The following is an 11,950-nucleotide window of genomic DNA, read 5'->3' on the forward strand; positions in this document are numbered from 1 at the left end:
TGGAGCTCAAGCAATGGAAGAATCTGAAGAGGAAGATGAGGAGGAGCAATCTGAAGAGGAAGAGGAGGAGGAGCAATCTGAGGAGGAAGAAGAAGTGGAGGACACTGAGAGTGATTCTTGAGGAGACAGATGAGACAATGAGACGGGCAGCTTTCATTTCTTTCATAAACAATTACTATTTTCATGCTTTAAATTCCGTAGTTAATTTTATTTCAGCACTCGTACTTTTGAACTTGGTTGAATGAACATGTTGATGAAAATGTTTCGAACTTGATTTGATTAGAAATCGCTTATGTTTGCTTTTACTCAGTGAGACTTTGAAATTAGGCTCGAGTTGGGTAGTTTCTTTTCACTGTGGTTACGCTCGACTGAATGAATTTCATGCGCTGTTCTTCTTGTGATTAATATGCATGGCATTGTGTTTGAAAACAAATTTGGAACCCTAAGTAACCTAGTGAGATTTTGTGCTCCAGAATTATTGTTGAATGATATCACCTTAGAAGCATAATTGAGTTTTGCCTGATTTTCTCTGAAGTGGATCATTTACTTGTTCAATACACATGATCAAGGTTGTCTTGTTCTCCCTTTGTTGTCTTAAGTTCTTGAACCCAAAGCCTATTGTAACCTTTTGTAGCCCATCCATGAACCTCAAAAAGCAATCCGAAAACAATTTGTAATCCCTCTACCTTAAGCTAAGATGAGCATTCAAGTGGGGTACAGGAAAATGGTTCAAGTTTGGGGTATTTGAGGTGACATGTGATTTGACATTAAGAGTCAAAAAAAAAAAAAAAAAAAAAAAAAAGGAAAAAGAAGTAAGATTTGCTTACAATTGGTGGATGTACGCGAGACTTTGTTATCTTGTGCTAAAATGAATGCTCTCTTAGTATTAGTTTTGCCTAGAAAAACCAAAGCTCCTTCTTAACCTAACCCTTGTAAATCCTTGAATGTTCTTGTACTTCAGATTTATAGGTAAGTGTGTTCATTGTAAGAGAAATGAAAGGCAAAGTTCAATTATGTGATATTGTGATGTTTGAGTGAGAGACACACATCCCCATACACCTATGAGAGTGAGTGAAACAGTTTCTTTTCAGAGGAAGGGTTCCATTTTAGTTAAGAAAATACTTTTGTCATGTGTGTTGGTCCCTCATAGAACATAGTTGTTGTTTAAATTCTGTAAGTTTGTGAGTACCACCAGTGAAAGTTTCACCTCTTGTGACAAAAATCTAGTCAACATGATGAGCAAGCATGATTGAATTTTATTCTTGTTTAGTGATGAAGCATTAGAGTTGTTTGTTTGTTCAAACCAGTTCATTTGTTTGTTTTTCTGCTTGAGGACAAGCAAGATTTCAAGTTTGGGGTTGTGATAACGGTAATTTTTACCATTATCTTTGAACCACTTCTTGTACCAAATCTACCCTTTTTAAGCTTGAAACATGTTTAATCCTCACTTTTCATCTAAGTTTGCGAATAAGTCTAGCTTAAGCGTTACATACAAGTTTTCATCATTAATTCCTCTAAATTGTAGGCGAATTGCAAGCTGTTAGAGAAGTACTGTATTTACCAAGAATGGGAGCAAGAAAAGGATTCAAAAGCAAGATCTAATGGAGCAGGAAAGGAAGTTCACGCCTAAGAGCCCAAGAAGAAGGAAGCAGGATACATTTTCTGCGCAAGCCTTGCGCCTGGGCGCGGCCAAAAGGGCGCTTGGGCGCGACCATATGCGCGAGCTCCGCGCCCAGGCGCGACCAAGAGGGCGCCCGGGCGCGACCATCTGCGCGAGCTCCGCGCCTGGGCGCGAGAAAGAGGGCGCCCGGGCGCGACCTTCTGCGAGAGCTTCGCGCCTGGGCGCGACTGAGGAGGGGTGCCCGGGCGCGAACTCTGCTGACATGGAACCCTAGATCTATTTAAAGCATTCTGTAACTGAGGGTAACATCTTCTTGGCGGCTGAAGCTTGGAACACCATTTTCGGACCTAAGAGAGCTGGTTTTGGGCAGTGGAAACTCTCCATCCTTCCTCCTTGGATCCCCATTCTTCCATTTTTCTCCATTGTAAGCTCAAGTTCTCCATGACTATGGAGAACTAATTTCATTTTGTTGGGGAATGATGTAGTTACGAAACTTTCATGTAAATGCACTTGAGTTTAATGAATTTAAGCTTCCTTCAATAGATTGTGAGTGTTTAATTTCCTTCTCTTAAAGCTTGTTGTGACTTGATCAACCATAACATGAATCTAAGATTTGCTAGATATTGGAAAGTATTGTGTGGATCTTGAACTGGAATTAACACCTAAGGGAGATTGTATCTAGGAATGGAGCTTGATGCTTTAGTTGTCTTAAACCTTTAATCGTAATGCAGATGAACTTTCTAGGTTACCAAGGAATTGGGACTGAAAGAAGTGAGTCTAGGCTTTTTCTACCAAGGAATTGGGTCTAAGTATAATTGGAAGGTTGACAAACGCAATTAATTGATGAAGTAGTGATGAGCTTTTGCATGATAGCGTAGTAATTACAATCATTCTCCAACATCTCATCCATATTGTTTCATTATCCATTAACCATTTTCCAATCTTTTAGCCTCTAAGACGTTCATTTTATCACTTATATTTGAATTGAAATTTTATTACACTTGAATCATACCAAAATGATGTATTCTTAGTCTAAGTTAGTTAACTTATTATACGGTTTTAAGGTATTACACGAGTCTCTTGGGAAACGATATCCGGTCTTACCGGTTTTATTACTTTGAACGATTTGGTACACTTGCCAAAGAGTTAACAGTCACCAGATATAGTACATTAAGCCCAACAAGTCTGAGTCAACCGTGCGTCTTTAGCCGAGGTTAACTATAGGACTTATGAGTTTGAGGGAGGTTGTTGTATCTTTTTTGGGCCGAACAGTTTCACGTATTGAATCTTTGTCATTTGTACTATACAGCTGACTGGCTGCATACTTGACACTTAGTCCTTGTTATCAGAGCTTCCTGGTTGATGAGAGTGTAAACCTCTCGGTTGAGAGGGATTTTCCCCTCGGTCTTTAACTTCAACGAGAGGAGTTTACCTCTCGGCCGAGTGGGATTTACTGCTCGGTCTTTGTCTTCAATCTTGACGAGAGGGATTTACCTCTCGGCTAAGAGGGATTTACCTCTTGGTCTTTAACTTCAACGAGAGGAGTTTACCTCTCGGCCGAGTGGGATTTACCACTCGGTCTTTGTCTTCAATCTTGACGAGAGGGATTTACCTCTCAGCCAAAAGGGATTTACCTCTTGGTCTTTAACTTCAACGAGAGGAGTTTACCTCTCGGCCGAGTGAGATTTGCTGCTCGGTCTTTGTCTTCAATCTTGACGAGAGGATTTACCTCTCAGCCAAGAGGGATTTACCTCTTGGTCTTTAACTTCAATGAGAGGAGTTTATCTCTCGGCCGAGTGGGATTTACCGCTCGGTCTTTGCTTCAATCTTGACGAGAGGGATTTACCTCTCGGCCAAGAGGGATTTACCTCTTGATCTTTAACTTCAACGAGAGGAGTTTACCTCTCGGCCGAGTGGGATTTACCGCTCGGTCTTTGTCTTCAGTCTTGACGAGAGGGATTTACCTCTTGATCTTTAACTTCAACGAGAGGAGTTTACCTCTCGACCGAGTGGGATTTACCGCTCAGTCTTTAACTTCAAACTCTTCCTGAGAGACTTCGTCGTTGAATACAAACTTTAACAAAGTTAGCAACTAGGGACTGAAACGTAGGACTGAACCTTCCTGTGCATAATATTTTTACTCAAAAAAACATGAGTTAAACAAATATATTATAATTTATAAATTATAATCAAAAGTTGAACCTGTCAAGGTTGAACGTAGGACTAAACCTTCCTGTGCAACATATTTTTACTCACAAAAATATGAGTTAAACAAATATATTATAATTTATAAATTATAATGAAAAGTATTGGAACCTGACAAGGTTGGATGTAGGGCTGAACATTCCTGAAAGTTCTCACAACAAAAGACATGCCTTTAGAAATTATTATGGAATTTTGTACTCTTGTTCCAAAATCTAGTATTGATCTGAAGTAGGAATGTCGAGGCCGAGCGCACGTCTACACATATGGTTCCTCTGTGGTTTCATGGGGATGTCGCTCGGCCCCACGGTGGGCGCCAAAATGTTTCGGTGAGATTTGTTCGAGGGTCGGTCGTCCTTCTTTGCTTTGCTCTTTTTTTATTGTCCAATGCTCTCCGAAAACGCAATCCACTCCGATGGGTGGTTGACCTGCAAAAGACACTCCGACGCTCAAGTCAGATATGTTTGATAAAGAGGTCTATATTTTATTATAATAGATTAAGGGCCCTTTACATGGGCATTAACCTTATATTTATAGGGCTTATAGCAATTAAGCTCATTAATTCATATTTGATATGACAATAAATCAAATAATACTTTCTAATGTTAACTATCCATTAATATCATATTCCTGTGCAATATGACATGTCAATCAGTCATAAATAGCGTATATTCGCATTTAATATGACCATTAAACGTATTAATTGGCCATTAATGATATTTACTTTTTCTGATTGGTGTGTCTGACAGCCGGTTGATTGCCTGTTTTGGCTCCGGATTCTCCATAGCCGATCGGTAACCAGATATAGTACACATAACTGTGACAACTTGTGAATAAAATAAAGGCAATATAAATAATATAATTTAGGGAGAAAAAAAGTAAGTAGAAAAATCAGGAGAAAAAGAGTAAATGTCTCTGGCCTAATACTTCTAGCTTAGGTAAAAATATAAGTAAACATGAATATTGTTTTCTAATAAGCTTTTTATGGACAAAATAAATTATCATCATTTTAGTATTATACAACATGTCTTTATATTTTTTCTTCTTCTTAAAAGACTTTATGTTTATGGAGAAAGTAATCGTTTAATTTTATCTTTTTTTCATTGAGTAGCTTCAACTTTTTTTAATGTCATTTTTGTGTATGATAAACTTGATGGTGATGGATGTCTCAAATGCACTTCACATACAACATTAAATGTTATTTTATTATTTAATCAACATCTAAATAGTTGAGTGTACTTATATCTTCTTAAACAATATGTATTTATTTGAATTTGTCTAAAGTTCATAGTCATATGTAACAAATAGTATTTCCATAATTGACAATGCTAGCATATGAGATTTGTTGAAGAAGAAATATATTTAACTATTTATCTAAGAGATTATTTGATGTGAGTTATGCATAATATTGTATTGTCTATCAGATAAACCATTTATTTCTTACATGATCTATTATTGAACTAAAGCTTATTGTCTTACATAGAAAACATGGTGATGTTTTATACTTAGTTGTTTTCAACACTTAATCAAAATCATAGAATATTGAACTTTTGCTTTAACATAGACAAAAGGTTTTTGTATCTCAAGCATTAAAAATGACCACTTTACTAAGTTAAAAAATGAAGAATTTTAGACCTTTTGTGAATCAACCATATGCATCGCAATTTCTCCTTACCAATAACACCTTAACTAAATGAAATCGTAAAAAGAAATGATAAAACTATCTGAAAAATTACTAGGACCATACTTTATGATAAGATAACTCATTACCAAAATATTTTTATTGGCTGAAATAACGAACATTATTTTTATTATAAAACCTAATACTTATAAAACTAGTGTTAGAAAAGAGTCTTTATAAATTTTAGAAAAATAAAAAGCTGAGTATAAATTATTTCTATGTTTTTTATTGTTTTTGTTATATCTGTAATATCAAGGATCAAATATTCAAGATTAATAAAGGTATATTTCCTTTGCCACCAAAATAAATTAAAGACTTTGCAAAAATTTATAACTCTAGAACCTTCATCTCAGAAGAAACCATAAATATTAAATTTAATTATTTTTCTAATACTAATACGAAATTATCACTTATTGAGAAAGACTTTCCATACTAATATATTAGTTATTTAGGGTTAGATTCCTATAAATGTAGTTTTAAAAATGAAATAAACATTTTAAGAAGAAAAAAATTATGTTAATCATTATCTACTTAATATTTTTAATTACGTTAGTTATTGCTTTAATAATAAATAGATTGTAAAATAGTATGACTAAAAAATATAATCAAAAGAGTGAAAATGAAGTTAAGGAAAAACAGATTTTAAAAAAGTATAATTTTCAGACATATTTGTTAATATCAACATAACTAATTAATTTCTACAATCTTAATAAGTTAATAATTAGGTCTTATACTTAATCGGTCAACAGATGTAAAAATTTATCATAACTATTAAAGTCATTTAATAAAAAAATACATTATTATTTATTATATAAAATTAAAGTTCATTTAATATTTCACCATTTAGTCTATTTAACTTGTTGTTATAATTAAACACAACATAGTACATAGAATTTTAAAAAATACGAGTTTAATTATATATATATATATATATATATATATATATATATATATATATATATATATATATATATATATATATATATATATATATATAATCTCGTGATACTGGGCTTTCTAAGTAAAAATGAATAAAATGATAAGTTTGATTTGTCAGTAAAAGAAGTAAAATCTGTCTAAAATAAAAATATAGGTAAAATCTGTATAAAATAAAAATATAGGTAAAATCTAAAATGATGGATTTTCCTTTGATGGAAGAGCAGCCACAGGATTGATTAATGCGAAAAAAAGAAAAAGAAAAGCAATAGTAGTTAGTAGTAGTAATAACATTGATCTCGCGATATAATGTCGGCGCGGGCGAGACGACGGTGCCAAACGAAATCAGCAAAGGGTACGGCCTCTTTTGGAAAGCCCACAATCAAGGGTCGCCACGTATCGCAGCCGAACATCTGGACGGAGCACACGTCTGTGGGCCCCACGCATCTGCCTCGGCATTTATTGGCTCGTTTAATGAGGCGCACCCAATAAAATAAACCCTCACACCTCATAACCATAACCCCCCTTCCCCGTCTCTTCTTAATCTTAACCACGGTCCGGTTACAACCTTGTACGGCTCGTGCTCCTCTCCGCGACCCGAACCGGACGCACGCAATCTGTCCACAACAACACCAACAACCGTGAAAATCTTCATTGCCTCTCTCTCTCTCTCTCTCTCTCTCTATCTCTCTCTTACTTTTGCTTGTGTGTTGTCACGCGTTTTATTCTCTCCTCTCTCTCTCCTTTTTAATCATTCTCCACTTGCGCTCCGTTTCTCGCCGGCGATTGTCTCAGATCAATCGCCGCCTACTTCGCCTGGCCGTTCAATTCAAACTCTTGCTGGCGCGTGCGGTCATCTCCTGAACCCGAGGATCTCACCGTTGAGGTTCTGCGGGGTAATGTGCATCAGAATTCGAGGCTCCGGCGTTGCTGCTCGGTGGGCTCCGAATTCGGAACGCTGCGGCGGGTTTGGATCTGGAATTGGTTTCGGAAGGGGAAATTGAATTGACGGGCTTAGGGTTTGGCGAGGGGTGCATTTATGAAGGAGGTGCTGTTGGGTGGGGGAGATAAGATTGAGAGGAAGAAAGCGAGGGTGGTTTGGGAAGGGTTGATGATGATGGGTCTCAAAGGGGAGAGTAACAACAAGCTGAGGAATTCGATGGTGGTGTCATCGTCGTCGTCGAGGATGAAGCTGTGGATGATACGTGCGACCACATCGGTGTTGCTATGGACCTGCGTCGTTCAGTTAACGGCGTTGGGTGACGTGTGGGGGCCTAGAGTCTTGAAAGGGTGGCCTTCGTGTTTCACTTACGAATCTGCGCTCACTGAGTTGCCGTCTTCTACCCCTGTAGTGCTCCCACCCAAGAGTCAGTAGTAATTGATAATTTCTTCTTTAGTCGTTTTCATCTCTTTGTTCCTGCGTTTTACGTGATAATGGGTTTATTTGTTTCCTTTTTTATCTTATTGTTGTTGTTGGCAGGGGTGTATAAGAACAATGGTTACTTGATGGTGTCGTGCAATGGAGGACTGAACCAAATGAGAGCAGCGGTGAGTGGTGGTTGGCGCATGCTTTTGCCGTTTTTCTTTTCTTTTCTGTTTTAGGTTTTCTGATTTGGTGATGCACTTACTTTGTGCAGATATGTGACATGGTGGCTATTGCAAGGTATTTAAACGTGACACTTATAGTGCCTGAATTGGATAAAACGTCCTTTTGGGCTGACCCCAGGTTAGTTTCTCATTCCATTTTGGTGTATATTGTTTCAGCAAACTATTAGTGTTGCGAGGGTATAATGTAGTAAGTTTAATTAGTGTTTGATTCTCTCGTCACTTTTTGGTTTTAGGGTCTTTTTTCTTGCACAATATCACCTTACTCAGCAATCGATTTCTCATCCAATGTTTTATGAAAATTGTTTCTGAAATAAGTGCCTCGAAAATGGAAAATTGAAAACAGTTGGGGCATGTTTTCTCTCCTCAATTCTACACTCATTCTCCACTACTTTCTCTACGTGTGTGCTTTTTAAGCAGGATCTGTTCTCAATTCATGTATTCTTACTTGTGTATCAGTGAGTTCCAAGACATCTTTGATGTGGATCATTTCATTACATCCTTGAGGGATGAGGTTCGGATATTGAAAGAGTTGCCTCCTAGACTGAAGACGAGAGTGGAGAAGGGATTACTTTACACCATGCCACCGATTAGTTGGTCTGATATATCATACTATAAGAACCAGGTTAGTTTCAATAATCCTTGGGCTGACAAGTTTACAATTTTTAAAATGCTTTATTCTTTCTAAATTTCGTAGTACTATGCATGTCAATTATGTTATTTCCAGTTTCTGTTTTTCTGATTTAAAAACATATGGCATGATTATTCTTTCAGATTCTACCTTTGATACAAAAGTACAAAGTCGTCCATTTAAATCGAACCGATGCTCGGCTGGCCAATAACGAACAACCTTTGGAGATTCAGAGGCTGCGATGCAGAGTCAATTTTAGTGCTCTCAGATTTACTTCTCAGATTGAGGACTTAGGCAAAAGGGTGATCAAACTTCTGAGGCAAAAAGGCCCATTTCTGGTGCTTCATCTCAGGTATGAAATGGACATGTTGGCATTTTCAGGCTGTACACAAGGTTGCAACAGTGATGAGGTGGAAGAGTTGACAAGGATGAGGTGAGTGTTCTTCCTAGTTCAGCTGTTCTTAATTTTCAGGGTATTCTCTCAATGTGGCCTTTGAAAGGATATTTTCATAGGAATCTTTCTTAAATTTCAATTTACTATGCATTGCCAGATATGCTTATCCTTGGTGGAAAGAAAAAATAATTAATTCTGATTTGAAGAGAAAGGATGGTTTGTGTCCTTTAACACCTGAGGAGACTGCTCTTACACTTAGGGCCCTTGACATCGATAAAAACATTCAAATCTACATTGCAGCTGGGGAAATATACGGTGGAAACAGGAGAATGGCAAGTCTTGCGGAGAACTATCCAAGACTGGTAAGTAACTTAAGGCTTAAGGATCCTGCAAATTGTGATGCTTATTGCTGTTCGACTTCCTCTTACCATTTGCTAATCTATTACTTTTGAAACAGGTCAGAAAGGAAACACTGTTGGAACCATCGGACCTTCAGTTCTTCCAAAATCATTCCTCTCAGATGGCAGCATTGGATTACCTTGTCTCACTAGAGAGTGATATTTTTGTTCCTACATATGATGGAAATATGGCCAAAGTAGTTGAGGGACATCGGAGGTATGTTTGGCTAATAAGAATTCTCATAGTGATTTACTGTTCTACTCATTAACAAATTCATCCATTGATAATTTGGTCAACCAGTAAACTTGTTTTAGTATATTTTGGTAGGAGATTTTCTGTGCACCAAAAATCTCGAATAGTTATGATTAAACAATTTTTTTATACACTTCTGTGGAAATTGGTCCTTTTTAACGAGGAATACCAACATAGAAATGTTTCTACCATAGCTGTTTCAGCACCACTATGTTAATTCCCAAAATTTTCCCTACTTAATTCATACGAAACTTAAGTACTAAAGTTCAAAGTGAGATGACTAGTGCCCTCTATTTCCTGCTATAGATATCTTGGGTTCAAGAAGACGATTTTGTTGAACAGAAAGCTCCTAGTTGATTTGATAGATCAATACCATAATGGAGAATTGAACTGGGAGGAATTCTCTTTAGCTGTGAAGGAAGCTCATGCTGATCGCATGGGCAGTGCAACTAAAAGATGGGTAATCCCTGACAGGCCCAAAGAAGAGGACTATTTCTACGCCAATCCAGAGGAATGTTTAGAACTATCAGATGGTATGTTGAGCAGTACGTGAGTGATGTGTTTGGAAATAAGAGAATTTACTTGTTCCCTCTCGTGGGTTTTCTACCACAGATATTAAGATAGGTCTCCATGAAGTTTAGCAAAGATGATGACAGTTTTTTTGTACCGAAGAGGCAGTCCTAGTGACTGTTCGAAGGGGGAGGGGATAGGCTTATCATGAAAGCTCGAGAAGGTCAAGCAAGGTAGCCGAGGGATACTTTATATATAAAAGTTGCAAATAATCCATCACATTCATGTATAGAAGCCACACCCTGCAATTACAGGGTGAGAGCAGATCAAACTGCATTGTACACGGAGGGATTCATATACAAATTTGGATTCAGGAACTGCAGTTCGTGGAAGCGTTATTCCTTGGTACCAAAATTTTTCCTTCTCTTCTAGATATAAATATAGTACAATTACAAATATTTTTTCCTTTACCACCCTTCTTTTTATTTAACACGATCATTGTCAGTTTTCGAATTAATCTCGCTGTATAATTTGTTTGTTCATGATTATTCTGTCCTAATTTCTTAGCTTTTGGTCATTATTAATAAGGGAAAGTGGTAGGTTGGACATTTCTTTCGTGTGATTTATATTTATTTATATTTGACAGAGTTGTTATCTTACCAATCGCAATCATGTATCCATAATTCATATCTATAATTCATGATATGATAATATGATGATATTATTTCAACTTAATTGGTATAATAATGGTATCTTATCAACGTCAACCACCTAATAGCGCTGAAGCAATAAGCCCATTTGAACAGTGATCTATTGTCCTCCTGCAAACCCGTCTCTTTAACCTATGGTTTTGGATGTAACTTGACTTGTTTTATTGATTAGAATCCTTATCTTATAATTAGGCAAATTGGAGTTGTTATAAGTTTAGTCTTTGTTCTCGAGTAAGACAGATGACAAACACAAACAATCAGTGCCTATTAAAAGTGGTCCACTTTGTTCTTTTGTTTATTCATGACGTAGTAGGAAATGATATATGATTAGAGTTTCCTAGTCGTTGACGAAGAATATTCATCCTTGATCCCCTTTCTTATATTACTAGAGTCAAGTTGTATTTAACAACTTGATAAGTTGTATTCATCATTTTTTTTATTGAAATTTATTAAAAACTATAAAAGTAAGAGGATTAAAAGCTTTTTTTTTAAATTACTTTTCTTTTATGCGTTATAGATTCGAATGAATTTGAGTATTCTTATCATTGAAATTTATTGCAATATTAGCTCTTGTACTAGTGAAAATATTGAAATTTTCTAACATTATTTATATTCATTAGTTATTATGAATTTTAACACATAATGTAGGTTTTCGTTTCGTCATTATGTTAGGCCATCTTATCAATAATCAATTTTGATGTCTATTGTTTTGTATGTTTTCATTACTTCAACGACGCTAAATAAAAATAGCATGCCATCATTCAATGTAGAGTCTCTTTCATTTATCTCAACAAAATTGAATGACCAATCAAACTGGATAATATCTAATTTGATGGAAGTGGTAAAAATCTAGTTTAAAATATACCTCGTGTTTTTAATGTCAGATAACTTTAAGTTAATTATGATGGAACAAATTTTACCTTGAAGTTCAAAATGTTAATGTAATCTCTGAAAATTTTGATATATTTAACAAAGTTAGTTAATGTGGCAAACATTACAAGAATAGGTA

The 11,950-nt window shown here is 36.2% G+C and overlaps 1 protein-coding gene across 1 annotated transcript; it reads left to right on the forward strand.

The window, feature by feature from the left end:
- Positions 1 to 6,927: 6,927 nt before the first annotated feature.
- On the forward strand, positions 6,928 to 10,839 carry LOC108331873 (rhamnogalacturonan I rhamnosyltransferase 1). The gene is made up of 8 exons (XM_017566859.2): positions 6,928 to 7,807; positions 7,921 to 7,988; positions 8,078 to 8,166; positions 8,505 to 8,670; positions 8,820 to 9,109; positions 9,228 to 9,432; positions 9,528 to 9,685; positions 10,028 to 10,839. Exons 1-8 carry the CDS (start codon positions 7,480 to 7,482, stop codon positions 10,272 to 10,274), a joined length of 1,551 nt encoding a protein of 516 aa, XP_017422348.2. The 5' UTR covers positions 6,928 to 7,479; the 3' UTR covers positions 10,275 to 10,839.
- The last annotated feature ends 1,111 nt before the right edge of the window (positions 10,840 to 11,950 follow it).

Source organism: Vigna angularis, chromosome 4, assembly GCF_016808095.1.
Source record: "Vigna angularis cultivar LongXiaoDou No.4 chromosome 4, ASM1680809v1, whole genome shotgun sequence".
In the NCBI taxonomy this organism is placed as follows: Eukaryota; Viridiplantae; Streptophyta; class Magnoliopsida; order Fabales; family Fabaceae; genus Vigna; species Vigna angularis.

Coding starts and splice junctions, on each gene's coding strand:
- LOC108331873 (XM_017566859.2), top strand. CDS start 7,480: ATGAAGGAGGTGCTGTTGGGTGGGGGAGATAAGATTGAGAGGAAGAAA. Junction 7,989..8,077: donor TGAACCAAATGAGAGCAGCG/GTGAGTGGTGGT, acceptor TACTTTGTGCAG/ATATGTGACATGGTGGCTAT. Junction 8,671..8,819: donor TATCATACTATAAGAACCAG/GTTAGTTTCAAT, acceptor TTATTCTTTCAG/ATTCTACCTTTGATACAAAA.